At 36.1% G+C, this 17365-nt stretch overlaps 1 protein-coding gene across 1 annotated transcript in view; it reads right to left on the minus strand.

The window, feature by feature from the left end:
* Positions 1-7180, minus strand: part of MOSMO (modulator of smoothened) — a 66187-nt gene extending 59007 nt beyond the window's left edge. The window contains exon 1 of the mRNA XM_052001199.1: positions 7036-7180. Within this exon, the coding sequence (XP_051857159.1) occupies positions 7036-7141 (106 nt within the window). The 5' untranslated portion in view covers positions 7142-7180. The remainder of the gene's footprint in view (positions 1-7035) is intronic.
* Positions 7181-17365: the final 10185 nt, after the last annotated feature.

Here is a 17365-nt window from a genome sequence, read left to right on the forward strand (position 1 = left end):
TAGATTTTGTAAAACAATTATTTATCAGAGAGATACAAAATACTTGGAAAAATCTGAAAGCCACCAAAATTTGACAAAATAACACTTGACAACGAGAGGGGAAAAGATGTAACATAAACCACAACAAATAATTAAATATGTAAATATGAAACTTACCAGCTATATATAATCAATATCATTACTTCTTAGTCTTATCTTTTGGGCTACTTGGAGGAAAGGTATAAAACAAGGTCACTGTGTGAAAAATTACCCATTCAAGTTGTATGATTAAGTTTCAATTTAGACTCTAACAATAACAACTTCACAAACATCAACATTTCATTAGTTGCCTGAGTAATATGCATGAGATTTTATAATATGGCCTACAATGTAACTATGCACTGGAATAAAGCCATGAAATGGATAAAAATTCATTTTCAGAAGCTGTCTTATTTGAATAGCTACATTACCCAATGACAACCAGAAGAGTTCTTATCCTTTAAGCTGGAACTCCAAATAGTTACAATTCTTGGTTAGATTTCCATGAGGAAATACATATTTTGCCCATTCTAAATCTGATTTTCAGGCTGGAGAACATTTTCAAATTTAGCTATTATTAGTCAAATCTACTCTTTAATTCTTGCTAACTGGAAAATTTTTTAAATTGTCAATTAAAAAAAAATTTCTAAGTCAAATGACCTCTAGTGAACATCCTGTTTTAAAATCCATATCCACTTGAAAAATTCAAAGAATGACTGAAAATAGGGTAAATTCAACTTACAAAAAAAGGTCAGCTAACAAGCCTTACAAAAAACCCCTTCAGTTTCATGAATTTAAAAGCAGCCTTCCTGCCTTGAAAACCTCTTTTATCTGTTCCAGCTAAGTATAAACATTGGTTATTTTTCATTTTTTATATTTTCACGTGTCTCAATAAGCATTAAAATACTGCTAAAAATACAGTCTCTGGTCTCAGATCGAACCCTACTGGGTTTTAGACACAAGAAAACTGCTCAAAATGGAAACATTTTGATATAACCAGTTGAAATCAACTTTTTCTTTTGAAGCTAATCTACATTAAGAATAAAAAAAAAAAATACTACTTTGAAGTGAAATGGACAATGCAGGCCAAAACTTCCAAGATGAGCCTAAGACTTCCCTGACCACATTTCTTTTCACAATTAAGTTCTGAGAGCGTTGTTTAAAAAGCTGATGAATCAAATGTCTCAATAAATAGCTTCAGTTTTATGAATCCAGAGACATAATTCTATAGCACTTATTTTCCTGCCTTTCCTTCTTTTCCTTTGTTATTTATGTCTGCTAAAGTAAGTTCCCAAGGCTCCTCTTCTACAACTCACTGCACATGCAGCTCGTTGTCCTGCTACCTCTTACTTCTATCCCAGTAAAATAAAATCATAGGTCTTCTTACAACCTCTTGCTCCCATCCCTTTTTACTGTCAACATTCTTTAAAACATCAAAGCATGCTTCCTTAAATATTTTTGTTATTTTAGGATACACAGATTTCTGGTCAATTAATTTAATAAAAGTGAAATGAATATGGTTGTAATGACAACTTAAGTTACTGACAACATTCCTCCTGTCATAGGATAACTGAGGTCATCACTACTCTGGAAAATAGAATTATCTATTTACCTATCAGGTTTTAAATTACTGCAACTTAATTTCTTATTGAATGCTTACAGTAGGAATATCCAATCAGTTAACTGGGTTCTTCCATTAAACCTTGAAGTGTTCCAGGATTCCTAAGAAGGAAGTACAACTGGCAATGACGCTTAAGTCCCCTTCCCTCTTACACACACACACACACACACACACACTATCCAGCAGACCTCAAATTTTGAAGAAAACAAAAAGTAACTCTTCCTTGTCTGCTTAAATAAATGATTACTAAATTAGACCATGTGATATTTTTAAAAATATGAAAAGGATTATAAAGTATTAAGTTACAAACAACTCAAATACTTTTTCTTTTTTCCCTTTATCTCTACTCTTACTTGGTAATATCATCAGCTCCCATTGGTTCAATTATCATCTCTATGGAGATTTATCTAGTCCACTTTCCTGTCCGATCTCAAATCACCAACCACCTATCATCAATTACTTCATCCTGCATCACATGAAGAAGTAGCGCATTCCCTTTGCAAAGGCAAATAGCTCCATATACCTCCTTCACATTATTTCATTCTGTCTCCTCCAGAAGATTACCCCTTCATCCCAACTGTGCTATTAATCTTCACTCTTTCCCTGTTTCCTGGGTTGCTTTCCTATTGCCTGCAAACACACTTAAATACCACTTAACCTCTAAAAAAAATCCTTTATTTGATCCTTATCATCTCTCCCTTAGCAATTGTCCTATATCTTCCTTCCCTTCTGTGGCTAAACTCCTTTCAAAAGCCATCTACAACTGCCTCCACTTGCCTTCCCCAACTCCAGTTCTTCCTCTACCCAGCTGTCAAAAGTCATTTTTCTAAAGTGCAAATCTGACATATTCCTTTTCCTACCCAAAATCTAGTAGCTTTCTGTTATCTTCAGGTTCAACTATAAAATCCTCTATTTAGCTTTTAAAGCACTTGACAACCTTTTACACCATACTCTCTTCAACATACTCTAAGACCAAGCTACAGGGGCATACATACAGCATCCCATTTCCTGCCTCCATGACTTTTCATCATCTGTTCCTATGACTAGAATACTCTTCTTCCTATTAGCCTCCTAGTTTTCCTCAAAACATCAGTTCAAATTCCACCTTTTGCAGACCTTTTCAGACTCCTAATTGCTTCCATCTTATCTCTAAGATAACTGTCAATTTATTAAATGCAAACAAAATATATTTTGGAGCTCTGAAACAGGACTCTGTTCAGTGAGAGAGCTATAGAGAGTTAATTCTAGGGTCTGAGGTTGGGAAGGAAATTTGTGAAGGAAGTACAACAGAAGAATGTAAAGGGGTTAAGAGAAGGGAAGCTAGGTAAGATGCCCAGACATGAATATTTAATGATATTTTGCCCTTCAACTGTGAGTACATCTGGGACAGGGATCATATTTTTGCTTTTCTTCGTATGCCCAGGGCTTAGCACAATGCCTTATAAGACAAACACTTAATAAATGCTTGCTGTTATTTTAGGAAAGAATTTGATGTGAAGGATTTTGTTGGGAAAATGATAATGAATCTCTGAGAATGAAGCAAAAATAAATGGGCTTCAATTATTAGGGAAAAAAATTTTGACTAGACATAAAGAACTCTTCTTAACACTGCAGTAGTTCCCTAGGGAAAGCTGTCAAATCTCCCTGAGGAGATCCCATCTGCTTAAGGAAGCTTTATTGATGATAAAATGATGATGCCAAAAAATGGCTACTGGATTTCCCCTGTGTATAGAAATCCTTCATTAAAGGGGCCCTTTGGAAACTGACAAGTTTTTCTACCAAAAGCCATTTTACTGAGTTCATCACTTATAAAAATTAATTCTTTAAATTTCAAAACTATTCCTCAAGTAATGATGTGCTTCTTTAAAGATAAAAAGAATTACAATATAAAATAAAGGATGGAATAATTTTAAGATTGGCACCTAAAACTTCCCTCTTCCAATTAAATGTTTTTCCCTAATCTAAAAATAATAAAGGTAAACATTACTTCAACAAAGAAGAGTTTTATTGGAATAAGTTTAAATTTTCTCTCCAAATCCTAAAAGAAGTTTCAGATTTGTATTAGCACATAAAAAACAAAATGCAAAAAAGGCTACTTTCTAGTCAGATATAAAAAGTAAAACAAAAAGAATTATGGAAAAGAAATGTGATTTTTAAAATGTTAATAGTCAGTAATCAGTGCTAGTAACCAAAAACTAACCAGATTTAGTGGAATTCCTTCATGTTATCACCCTCACCTCCCATGTGATCTCAGCTTTTTGTTTGTAATATTAAAATTTTATAATCCCACCTGGGTTTTCATTGTACTACCAATTAAATTTCATTACACTATCTATTAATATTAAATGTTCATTAAAAATGTTTATTTTTCCACATATACTATTTAAAATATTAATCTCTTGGTTTGATTACATCTTGAAATCTCTTTAAATCAATCCATATATTAATACAATATGATTCAACTCTGAATTCCCAAAGATGTTACTTCATTTTCCTTTCTAAGCAAAACAATAAACACAGCTTGGAGGAATGATTCCTGTATCTCTGCAGCATTAAGACAAAAAGAACAAAAATATAAAACCTACAAAAGTAGGTCTATGAGAAGTTCACATTATTACAATAATAGCCCATAAATCTAAATTTTAGGAAGTTTTACCTACCTGTCTTTCCATGATGTTTTAAACCCCAGTTGCTTGACTCAATTTAACTATTGTTCCAAACACATAGCCACGGCAGTATTGCCCTTGAAAAACTGATTGAGAATTATAAATTTATCCGCCTCATAATGACACTCTGGAAAAGTCACTTAATCTCTAGATAGTCTCTAAATTTCTAAGTATCTTAAACTTTGACAAGTTGCACTGGTATAGGAAATTTTTCAATGGAAAATCAAAATGTGGTTCAACTCTCCAGCAGTTCTCAAAATGTGATCCAAAAACTCCTGGGGAGCCCCTTGCAGGAAGACTGTGAGGTCAAAACCATTTTCAAAATAATACTAAGTCATTTTCATTTCTAATACAATAAATATCAATAGGCATAACTCATATTAAGAAAAGCTCTTTGGGGCAGGGTTCTTCAATAATTTTATAAAGTCTTAGAGAAGGATACTGGCCTATACTAATAAAACCATGGGTTCAATATCTATAGTTTTGTCCTACACTAATTTTAGGTTTATTTTCCCTGATAGTGCCTTACTTCCAAAAATGAGTACCAAAAATTTCAATTTCACTTTTAACCACTCAATGATATCTATGGAAATACAGAGGCTAGTGCCTTTAGAGATGTACAGATTCTTTTTACAAGCCACTAGTTTTGTCTTTCTGAGAACATAATTTTTTGATAAGACTTTATTTCCAAAACTAGGATTCTAATGCCTGTAACTGCAAAGTGCATGATGTTGACTATATTCTATGTGTCTAGAACTTTTCTCCCAATTATCCTTACAACTTTCTTTTGCTATACATACTTTTTGGGGGGTTTAATAAGCCAGTACATGTTCTAAAAAGAGCAAAAGGTCTCATAAGCAATACCAAACAAAGAGAACCACTCTTTGAAAGAGAAACCACTGAAGAAAAAAAGAAAAGAATAACAGACTGTAAGCTAGTCTTTGCAGGTGCAACTATACACTGGAAACATTTTCAGGAATAAAAGACAATGATAATTATTATGCTTGAGTTTCAAAGTACTTAAATACTTTCTTCATACATTTTGCAATTATGAGTTTTAAAAAAGCCATAAAGCCAACAGGATCCTAACACTGTACTACAATAAGAAAAACATCTGACAGCGCAATTTTTAGTTACATGGTCCAATGGAAGGCAAACAATGGTAGTGGTATAGAATATTGCCAAGGAAGCAATAAATGTCCTTGCTGCTGCCATTTTTTTGAACTAAAAATATTGCTGAATACTAAGAAGTACTTCACAAGTTTGACAAAGCAGTCATTCATGTTTACAAATCATTTTTAGAGATTAACATTTCACCATCCCCCATAACCTCTACTGATGAGACAATTTTAAAGTGAGCTCATAAGTTAAAACCATCTTAGTTAGCTCTTCTGTTCTTTAATTAACTAAACAAAATGAATATTCTCCAGAAATCTATTCTCAACAACACACATACAAATTGTGAGATAGAAAACACTGAAAGTGCAGAATCACCTGAGACACACACTTCAGAGACTACCTACTGTTCGCTTAGAGCCTTGAAATTTCTAGCAGGCTTTGCTCTTACTGGGAACCCTTAAGATTCTAATGTGTTATTTAATTTTTAAAGTACTAATAGGAGTTCTATTTTGTGATATATCAGAATGGAAAATGCCTCATGAGATTTATTACTACAACTTCTGGATCTAGAAAATAAGCACCACTCTTCAAAGGGAGAATCTGAATCTACATGTAATTCAAAAGCTGGTCAGAAGCAGGTAGAAACGGTGATGCCACCATACTAGGACAATATCAAGCATTCCTAGCCCCCTTTCACCCCAGCAGAAACCATTAATTCTGAACCTCCACAGTTTTGGGACTTGTCAGCTCTCTGAAGGCCAGCTCTCGCAACTCTTGGGGTATTTAACCTGTACTAATGCCATTCTCTTGGTTTTCCCGATCTCTCCACTGAAGGACAAAACATTTAAATATTCAGATAAGGGCACCTTGTCCACCTCCCCTTCTCCCTTTATCCCCTTCATATCCTCCTGTTACATTTCAGTTAAAAATTTTCTTCCCATTCCCACAGACGCCAGGATTTCCTTTCTACAGGATCCCTCATAGAAACCCCAAGACCTGTTTATCTGTTTCTCTAGTTGTCCCACCCCACCCCCTTTCCCTTCAATATCCAATTACTTTCTACTTTTTCTGATTCTTTGTACCTCTTTCCTCCCTCCTCCATGCCTAAGAAAGAAAGGTTAAGGATGAGTCCTCACTAAGGTTCTGCCATTAAATGTCAGTCTTGGTCTCTCCTCAATCTCCTCCTCAGCCCTTGCATCCTCTCCTTTTCTTACCCAGATGCCCTCCCTCCTCATCCTCTCGGTCCATGTCTCTTCTCAGTCTCAGTGCTACCTTCATATTCTCTTCAGGCCCGGCTTTGTGGCCAGATCACTTCTCTCCTCACTTCTCTTCTCAGCCCTCCGCAGCTCGGATGTCATCTCCCCATTCTCATCATCCTCCGCCTTGGGTCCCCTTCTGATCTCGGTCCTTCTCAGGCCAGGATCCACCCTCCTCATCTCCTCATTATCCTTTTCAGTCCTAATATCTCCCTCTTCTCAGCCCCAGTGTCTCCTCCGTTCTTCACTCTCCTCCTAAGCCCCGGGTCTCCTTCTCAACCCCAATGTCTCTCCCCTCCGCACTCCCCGCACCCCGGCCCGGCCCGGCCCGCTGCCCCGCCCCCTGCCCGCTCACCGGCGGACTCCCCGGTGTTGATCCAGTCGGGGTTGGCGATGCTGGCAATGGCGAAGATATCCGCGGCCAAAAAGAGACATCCTGAGATGATGGTCAGTTTATCCATCTCCCCGTCCCCACTCCCCCCACCCCCCCTCCCCCCGGCCCCGGGACTCGCCGAGGCCTCACGCCACCCGCCCCATGGGCCGCCGCCGCCGCCGCCGCCGCCGCGCCGCCGCCGCCGCCGCTGCTGCCGCCGCCGCTGCCGCCGCCGCCGCCCGCCGGGGGCCGCCTCCCGCGCTGCCGCCTCCTCGAGCCCGCCCCCGTCTCCTCCTCCTTCCCCCCACCCCCCCTTAACGCCGCTCGCCCGGACCCAGCATCCGCGGCGGGGCCCGCACAGCGCCGGAACCGCAGCCCGCCCCGGAACTTCTTGGCCCTCCCGTCCCTGACCCGGAAGCAGGACCTGCGTGCTCTGGGTTGGCTTTGGGGGAGGGAGTCGAGCCCACCTCCCTGGTGCTTAAGTTGCTTCTGCTCCCTACCGCGTTTCCTTCTTCTCTGGGCCGGGGAGCATCCCTAGAGACTATGCTGGCCGACTCGGATCTTGTTCTCCGCTCTGGAGGGGCCGTAAGGGAGGGAGGCAAGGAGACCCATTTTCCCTCCCTTTCTGTCACCAGCCTCGCCCGCCCCTTCTCACACTGGTGGAGCTAAAGCGGCCCAAGTCCCGAAATTTTGTCCAGTCGAAGGTCAGATACTCCATCTCCACCCCCTTGATTAATTAGAAACGGAGACCGTTTCCCCACTTTCTGAAGGACCAACTGAGTGTTTTAGGATATCTTGGAGATCTGCTGAGTATGTTAGGAGCAAATTCTAGGCACAAAGAATTAAAGCTTTAAATTCTTGAGTTTTTAGTTTTAAAATAAGCTGTTCTGTTAAAGAATCCCATGGAGAATATATTCTGAACTTATTAATGAGCAGGCATTTATTTACATTAAAAAGTTTCCGAGGATTATTGTTTTCCCGAGGTACTGTTTTCCTCATAACAAATGGATTAGGACCTTCAAGATTCTATGAAACAAAACTAGCATTTATTAAGCTCTTACTATGTGCAAAGCGCTTGGGGTTCAAACCAGAAAATTTGTCCTTGCTCCTAAGAAGCTCTCGTGCTAATGAGGAAGACAAAACTTGGAAAGTTAAAGCTGCAAGTAGGATGGAAGGGTCCTATGATCCTTTGGGTGCAATGGAAAATCTGGTAGTAATGCTGCTTCTTCAGTGTCGTTGCCATTGATAAAATCCCATCTATTTCTCAAATTAAACTATTTGAAAGTGCTAAAGATTTTGGTAACATGTCTTCTCTTCAGTAGCTGTGGCTCTAGTCCTTGCAAGTGCAGCTGTTATTCTGCATTGTCACAAGGATTATAGCTGCAGGGACTGGCCTAAAAACTTTACTATTCTCAGGATTCTTAGATTTAGAGTCCTGGGCTATCTCCATGGGATTCTGAGGCAAGGTGGTGGTCAAAGTGGTGGCAGTGGTTTGACTTGCTTGGCACATGCTGTGTCCTATTTTTCACTAGGATTTTTCCATTGGAGAGGTCAGAAAGACTGGGGTTCAAGTTCCACTCTGACCCATACTGGCTTCTTGATCTCACTGACCCTAGACAAGCCCATTTAATCCCTCAATGTTACAAGCAACTCTCTAGGACTGACTATAAATTGCAGCACAGTTGCTAGTCTTTTGTTTGAAGGAAATGTATGTCAGTGAAATCAAGGATTAATGCCATTAAAAAAAATTATCATGATCATCAGAAATAATTTGCTAGACATCATGTATCAGATAATGTGCTAAAATGGCGATTCAAAGAAGCAAAAACAGTCTCTGCCTTCAAGAAGGAGTTCATATGCCCTTGTCCTCATGGATCCTTGTATTCAAGAAACTATGGATATATACGTGTATATATCTACCTATCTAGATATATACAAAATAGGTGGTTTTGGATGGAAAACACCAACAACTGGAGGAGGAAGTACCAGAAAGGTTGATCATTTAGAAAGTAATACTTGAGATGAGCTCTGATGAAAATTATAGATTCTAAGAGATAGAAATGAGGAGGGAAGGTAGACAGAGTTTATTAGTACAAATGAAAAAAGATGGGATATGGAATGGAATGTGGTTCAAATCTGTAGATCCTACACTTTTTCAGAAATCATCCATTCAAGAGATACATAGATTATTTGACTATCAGTATTAATTAGGAGGAAAGAGATCAGATCATAATCAAATCAGATTGCTACTGCTTTTATTTTTCAAAATTACAGAATGACTTCTCTTTCACTAAGAAATTTACACTAGATCATACAAAGATTCCAGGGGCTCTGGTTGTGACATGGATAAAAATATAAAACGTTGTTTAATTTTGGAGTTTGAAAATACCTGTATTCTTGTTATCCTCTTTATTGCAAAGCAGTGAAGGAAATCTCAACCAAATAGGACTAAAAACCCCACATTAATCATCCTCATATCCTTCAATAGTAGTTAATAATGATTAAATTGATTAATGAATCATATAATTAGTAATTATAATTAGTTGATGGGACCCCTATGAGCAACATTCTTAATGTTCCTGGCGAGTAGAGCATAATGATTCAGTCCTTGGTCTTAAATGATTAAAAGTTCATGATCCAGACTCATCCCATTCCTGATTCTATAGCCCTTTCTGTCTATGGAGGAGATATAAAGATAAGTGCATTGGCTGGAAGTCAAGGATAGTTCTAGTCCTGACTCCATCACTAACTATGTGATGATGAACAATACTTCATTTCTCTTTCTTCCCAAATAAAACTGCATGGTGGTGGTGGTGAGGTTGGATAAGATAATTCTTAAAGCCATTTTCAACTGTAAACTTGTACAATTTTATAGTTAAGATGCTTTTGGTCAAACTTTAATCATGATTGATACAAGGATAATAAGTCTAGCTCTTTTTATTCAGAGAGGAGATGAACCAGGAGACTTCTTAGGGCAAGAGAGGAAGAATGCTCTAGGGCAGTAGTTCTCAAAGTATGGTCCAGAGAATTGGAAGGCCAGAGGATATTCTCTAAAACATTTTCAGAGTGTCTATAAATTCAGGATTAGTTTTTATTTCCAATATGATAAATACCTATAAATATAACCCATATAAACAAAAACTCTTTGGACAGACCCTCACTAATTTTAATGGTATAAAGATACTAAGAACAAAAATTTAAGAATTACTGCTCTAGGGTACTTTGGAGAAAAGAGAAGGCACATAAAAAGGTATAAAACTTGTAACCCCATACTATAAATGAGAGGTATTTTATGGTGATTATACATGTGAATCTGGATAAGAAAAGGAAGGAATTTCAGGATAAACCAAAATAGATACTAGGTAATCCCTCTTTCAGTATTTAACACAATATAAGATCTTCTTATTCTACTCCCAATTCTACTCCCAAACCCTCAACAACACTGCCTAAAAATTTGGTGAGGTGGAAATCTTGTTGCCACTGGCATTACCCAAAGTTCCCTAATTATCTGGGATTTTTTTTTTTTTTTGAGAAATTTTCTTCCACCAAGAAGTCATGGGACTAAGAAGTTGAGAATACACAAGATCAAGAGGGAAAAACTGCAGTGGTCCCCTATATTTCTCCTATGCAGCTAGCAAAGAATCAGAGGGCTATATGTTACTTGTGTTAGAAAACACAGAGACTTAATGGCATGGTAGAAAGTTCATGGAGACAGAAAGAGCTGAGTGGATCCCAGTGACTAAAGCAGACTATGGTCAGAAGCCTGGAGTCCAGTCTATAATTACTCACTGTAGTTTACCATGGAGGAAACTCACTTTACTTGTCCAACCATTAGATTTCTAATTTTTAAAATTGCATATTTAGTTTTATTAATCATCTCTTTTTATTTTGTTAACATGCTTGATAGTTCATTGGAGAGATTGCTGGCCCTGTAGTCAGGAAGATCTGAGTCCAAATTTAACCCCTGGCTAAACGAGAATTAGCTATATAACTCTGGACAAGTCAATTAAGCTCTGAATTGATCGCCTAAAGAAGAAAATGCCCCACCACTCTAGTATTTTTGCTAGAAAACTCCATGGATATTATAATGTTTGAGATCATGAAGTGTCGGATATAACTGAAAAACTGAAGAACAACCATGTTTATAATGATATTTAGCTTCATCCCAGTAATTTTGTTATGTTATTTCATCATTTTACCATTTTCTTTCACATAATTATTTCACAATGATTTGTTTTTTGATTCAGTTATTTGGGATATTCACTAAGTCTCCATTTGGATCTGTATTTTTCATTTGTGACCCCTAAACCAAGTGCTAATTTTGATATGTCTGCAAAGGATGAGTTTATCATTTTTGTCTTTGTACATTTATTTATACTATCTCTGTGCCCTTAATATTTGTAAAAGTTCTATGTGGTACTAAGATACTCCCATTTAAAAAATAAAATCATCAGCATTTTTATACATCACTAACAAAATCTAACAGCAAGAGCTACTAAGAGAAATTACATTTAAAATAACTGTTGAACTGATACATTGTTGGTGGAATTGTGAATACATCCAACCATTCTGGAGAGTGATTTGGAACTATGCTCAAACTGTGCATACCCTTTGATCCAGCAATGTTACTATTGGGCTTATATTCCAAAGAGATTTTAAAGAAGGGAAAGGGACCTATATGTTCAAAAACGTTTGTGGCAGCCCTCTTTGTAGTGGCCAGAAACTGGAAACTGAGTGGATGCCCATCAATTGGAGAATGGCTGAATAAATTGTGGTATATGAATATTATGGAATATTATTGCTCTGTAAAGAAATGATTAGCGGGATGATTTCAGAAAGGCCTGGAGTGACTTACATGAACTGATGCTGAGTGAAATGAGCAGGACCAAGAGAGCATTATATACTTCAATAACAGTACTATATGATGATCAATTCTGATGGATGTGGCCCTCTTCAACAGTGATATGAAACAAATCAGTTCCAGTAGAGCAGTAATGACTTGAACCAGTTACACCCAGTGAAAGAACTCTGGGAGATGATTATGAACCACTACATAGAATTCCCAATCCCTCTATTTTTGTCCACCTGCATTTTTGATTTCCTTCACAAGCTAATTGTACACTATTTCAAAGTCCAATTCTTTTTATACAACAAAATAACTGTATGGACATGTATACATATATTGTATTTGACTTATATTTTAACATATTTAACATGTCTTGGTCAACTTGCCATCTGGGGGAGAAGGTAGGGAGGAGGGAAAAAGTTGGACCAAAAGGTTTTGTAACTGTCAATGCTGAAAAATTGCCCGTCCATATAGCTTGTAAATTAAAAGCTATTTAATAAAAAAAATAATGTTGATAGGATAAAATATTTGGGAATCTATCTGCCAAGGGAAAGTCAGGAACTATATGAGCAAAACTACAAAACACTTTCCACACAAATAAAGTCAGATCTAAACAACTGGAAAAATATCAAATGCTCTTGGAAAGGTCAAGCAAATATAATAAAGATGACAATACTATCTAAACTAATCTATTTATTTAGTGCTATACCAATCAAACTCTCAAGAAACTATTTTACTGATCTAGAAAAAAAAATAACAAAATCCATCTGGAAGAACAAAAGGTCAAGAGTTTCAAGGGAACTAATGAAAAAAAAAATCTAATGAAGGTAGCTTAGTTGTACCAGATCTAAAACTATATCAAAACCATTTAGTACTGGCTAAGAAATAGACTAGTTGATCAGTGGAATAGGTTAGGTTCACAGGACAAAATAGTCAATAACTATAGCAATCTAGTATTTGACAAACCCAAAGACCCCAGCTTTTGGGATAAATATTTACTATTTGACAAAAACTACTGGGAAAATTGGAAACTAGTATAGCAGAAACTAGGCATTGATCCACACTTAATAACGTATACCAAGAAAAGATCAAAATGAGTCATAAAGAATGATATTATAAATTAGAAGAACATAGGCTAGTTTAACCTCTCAGAGTTGTGGAGGAGGAAGGAATTTGTGACCAAAGAAGAACGAGAGATCATTATTGATCACAAAATAGAAAATTTTGATTATATCAAATTGAAAACCTTTTGTACAAACAAAACTAATGCAGACAAGATTAGAAGTGAAACAATAAACTGGGAAAACATTTTTACATTTTACAGGATCATTATACATGGCAACAACAAGATTTTATGATGATCAATTCTGATGGATGTGGCTCTCTTCAACAATGAATTGATTCAGACAACTTCCAATTGTTCAGTAATGAAGAGAGCCATCTACGCCCAGGGAGAGGATTGTGGCAATTGAGTGTAGACCACTCTACACTCTCTAGTTTCTCACTCTCTCTCTATAGTTTGCTTGCATTTTTGTTTTCCTTCTCAGTTTTTTTTTCCTTTCTAAATCTGATTTTTCTTGTGCAGCAAGATAACTGTATGTGTGTGTGTATATATATATATATATATATATATATATATATATATATATATATATATGTTTATATATATATATATTGGATTTAACATATATTTTAACATATATTGGAATACCTGCCATCTAGGGGAGGGGGTGGGGGGAAGAAGGGGAAAATTTGGAAAATTTGCAAAGGTCAGTGTTGAAAAATTACCCATGCATATGTTTTATAAATAAAAAGCTATAATAAAAATAAAAAAATCCTAAATCTCACAGCTCTGATTTTATCAGCAATTTATTTCTATTTTTTTCCTTTTGTTTATCTTTCTGTTAGACAGCAAAAACTAAAAAGGACATTGAAATAATCTGTTACTTTTGTGCTATTTACTATGTATTATTGTAGCTCAGTTTGTCTGTTTTATGACTTTAAATGCCAAGACACTTGAAGCATATTAAGTTTAATGTTGACAATGGTTGTTATCCATGGCTCTTTTCACCGTAAGATTATTCCCTTATTTTTTTCTTTTTTGTGCTTTGAGTATTTTTTCCCTTTGTTGGATGTAATTCCTGTTCTTTTGGATTCACTTGATGTATAGTCATTTTTTTCCCTCAGAATCTCATTTTTATTGTGTATGCTTTTGTTTTTAAAATGTGTTTCTTGTAATCAACATAGTGTGAGATTTTTTTTATCCAATCTGTCACTTTTTTTTTCATTTTATTGCATTTTAAAATCCACTTACATTTTACTTATGAGAATTAGATTTTTATTTTCCTCTATTTGTCTTTCTTTTTTTCCAAGTTGGGATTTCCCTCCAATGCTTTGTTGCTAATTATTTTACCTCAAAGTGTCTGAGTTCAAATTTGAACCCAGGCCTTCCTGACTTCAGGGCTGATGCTCAATCTACTACGCCACCTAGCTGCCCCCATTGGTTTTATATGTGCAAATTTTTAAAAATTTTTTAATCAAAATTATCCCTTTTGTATTTCATAATGTTCTCTAGTTCTTCTTTGGTCATAAATTCCTCCCTTTGGAAAGATCTGACAGGTAAACTATCCCTTGCTCTCCTAATTTGCTTATAGTATCACCCTTTACAAGTAAATTATGTACCCATAACTTTATCTTGGTATGGAGTATGAGATATAGGTATGTGCTGAGTTTCTGACATACTATTTTCTAGTGTTCCCAGAAATTTTTGTCAAATACTGACTTCTTTTCCAGAAGCTAGAGTCTTTGGGTTTCTCAAACACTAGATACTATTGTCATTGATTATTACATCTTGTGTATCTAATCTATTCTGCTGACCTACCAATCTATTTTTTAGTCAATACAGATAGTTTTGATGACTGCTACTTTATAATAGTTTTAGATCTGGTACTGCTAGGCCACTGTTCTTTGCATTTTTTTTTCACTAATTCCCTTAATATTCTTGACCTTTTCTTTTTCCAGATGAAATTTTTTATTTTTTCTAGTACTCTAAAATAAATTTTTGGCAGATTGATTGTTATAGCACTGAACAAGTAGACTAATTTAGATAGAATTGTTATTTTTATTATATTAGCGCACCTATTCATGTGCAGTTGATATTTTCCCAATTATTTAGATCTGAGTTTGTGTGAATAGTGTTTTGTAATTGTGTTCATTATACTTTCTGGGTTTGTCTTGGCAGACAGACACCCAAATATTTTATTTTGTCTACAGTGATTTTAAATGGAATTTCTCTATCTTATTGTGGGGATTTGTTGGTAACATAGAAATTTTTAATGGTATCAGCACCATATTTGTGTCATAAAAGGAATTTGGCAGGACTATTTCTTTGCCTTTTTTCCCAAATGGTTTATATAGTACTGGGAATAATTTTTCTTAGGGAGTTCATTAATGGCATGTTCAATTTCTTTTTCTAAAATGGAGTTAAGTATTTTATTTTCTCTTCTGTTAATCTGGGTAATTTATATTTCTGTAAATATTTATCCATTTCAATTAGATTGTCAGATTTGTTAGAGAAATTAACTCCTAATTTTCATTTTAGCTACTAATTCCAATGAGATATTTTACATTTTCTTCTATTTTTTTCATTTTTCAAATTTTGTTTGATGGTTAATGTCTCATAGAGTCATTACCTTCCATTTACCCAGTTATAGTTTTTAATTTATGATTTTCTTCAGTTGCCTTTTGAATCTCCTTTTCCATTTGATTAATTCTATTTTTAAAAGATTTTGGTTTCTTCAGTGGATTTTTTTTCACTTGGCCTATATATTTTTTTAATTTATTTTTTAAAATAACTTTTTATTGACAGAACCCATGCCAGGGTAATTTTTTACAACATTATCCCTTGCACTCACTTCTGTTCTGATTTTTCCCCTTCCTCCCTCCACCCCCTCCCCCAGATGGCAAGCAGTCCTATATATGTTAAATAGGTTACAGTATATCCTAGATACAATATATGTGTACAGAACCGAACAGTTCTCTTGTCGCACAGGGAGAATTGGATTCAGAAGGTATAAATAACCCGGGAAGAAAAACAAAAATGCAAGCAGTTTATATTCATTTCCCAGTGTTCTTTCTTTGGGTGTAGCTGCTTCTGTCCATCCTTGATCAATTGAAACTGAGTTAGATCTCTTTGTTGAAGAAATCCACTTCCATCAGAACACATCCTCATACAGTATTGTTGTTGAAGTGTATAATGATCTCCTAGTTCTGCTCATTTCACTTAGCATCAGTTCATGTAAGTTTCTCCAGTCCTCTCTGTATTCATCCTGCTGGTCATTTCTTACAGAACAATAATATTCCATAACATTCATATACCACAATTTACTCAACCATTCTCCAATTGATGGGCATCCATTTTCCAGCTTCTAGCCATGACAAACAGGGCTGCCACAAACATTTTTTGGCCTATATTTTTTAAGGAATTGTTTTCATCAGTCAATTTTTGTTCTTCCTTTTCTAAATTGTTGACTCATATAACTCTTGTTTCTTTTCCCATTTTTTTCCTACTTACCGCTCTCATTTGATTTTTAAAATCCTTTATGAGCTCTTCTAAGAAGGCTCTTTGGGCTTAAGATCAATTCCTATTCCACTTTGATGTTTTGCATATAGGTATTTTGCAAAATACCTCCTCTGAATTGATGTTTTGGTCTTCCATATGACCATAGTAGCTTTCTATGATCAAGGTTCTATTTTGTTTCTTGCTCATTGTTTTTTGTTCTTCTCCTCCTCCTCCTCTTTTTTCCTCATTTTCTTCTCCTCCTCCTCCTTCTCCTTTATTTCATGCTTTTAAAGTCTAGCTCTACTGTTGGGGCAAAAGGGCTGCTGTCCCAAGCTTCTCATGCATCTTTGAGCTTTGGCATTGAGTATAGGGGCTCCTTCTGTTGTTGACTTGCTCACAGTACTGACGGTAGCCTGACCTAGTCTCATCTGTTTCTTGGTTTCCCAAGCTGGCAGTTTGCCTCCTGTGCTGGGGTCTGGTGGCTGCTCCACTGGTCTGCTTTGCTACAGGACCAAGAGTTTAAGTTGCTGATCCTCTGGTTTTTGGTGAGTATAGAATAATCTTGTGTTATTTGAATTTATTTTCCTTTATATTTGATGGTCTTCCTCTTGGTTGCTTGTAGAATTTTTTTGTTTATCAATAGAACAGTTAAATTTAACTAGTATCTGATTTCATGTTTGCAGTATAGGAATTTTTCTGGAGGGAACCTATGGATTTCTGTGTTCAGATGTACTACTCAGTTTTCTGATATTTCTTGCAGTATGGTATTGAGGTTTTTTTTGACTTTTTGGATTCTTCTAGAAGTCCTATAATCCTGAAGTTGTCTCTATATATCTTGTTTTTGAGATTAAAATTTTGCTTGTATGGCCATCATACTTTTGGTACAAGTGAAACAAGATAAACTG

Source organism: Antechinus flavipes, chromosome 1 (genome assembly GCF_016432865.1).
Source record: "Antechinus flavipes isolate AdamAnt ecotype Samford, QLD, Australia chromosome 1, AdamAnt_v2, whole genome shotgun sequence".
Classification (NCBI taxonomy): Eukaryota; Metazoa; Chordata; class Mammalia; order Dasyuromorphia; family Dasyuridae; genus Antechinus; species Antechinus flavipes.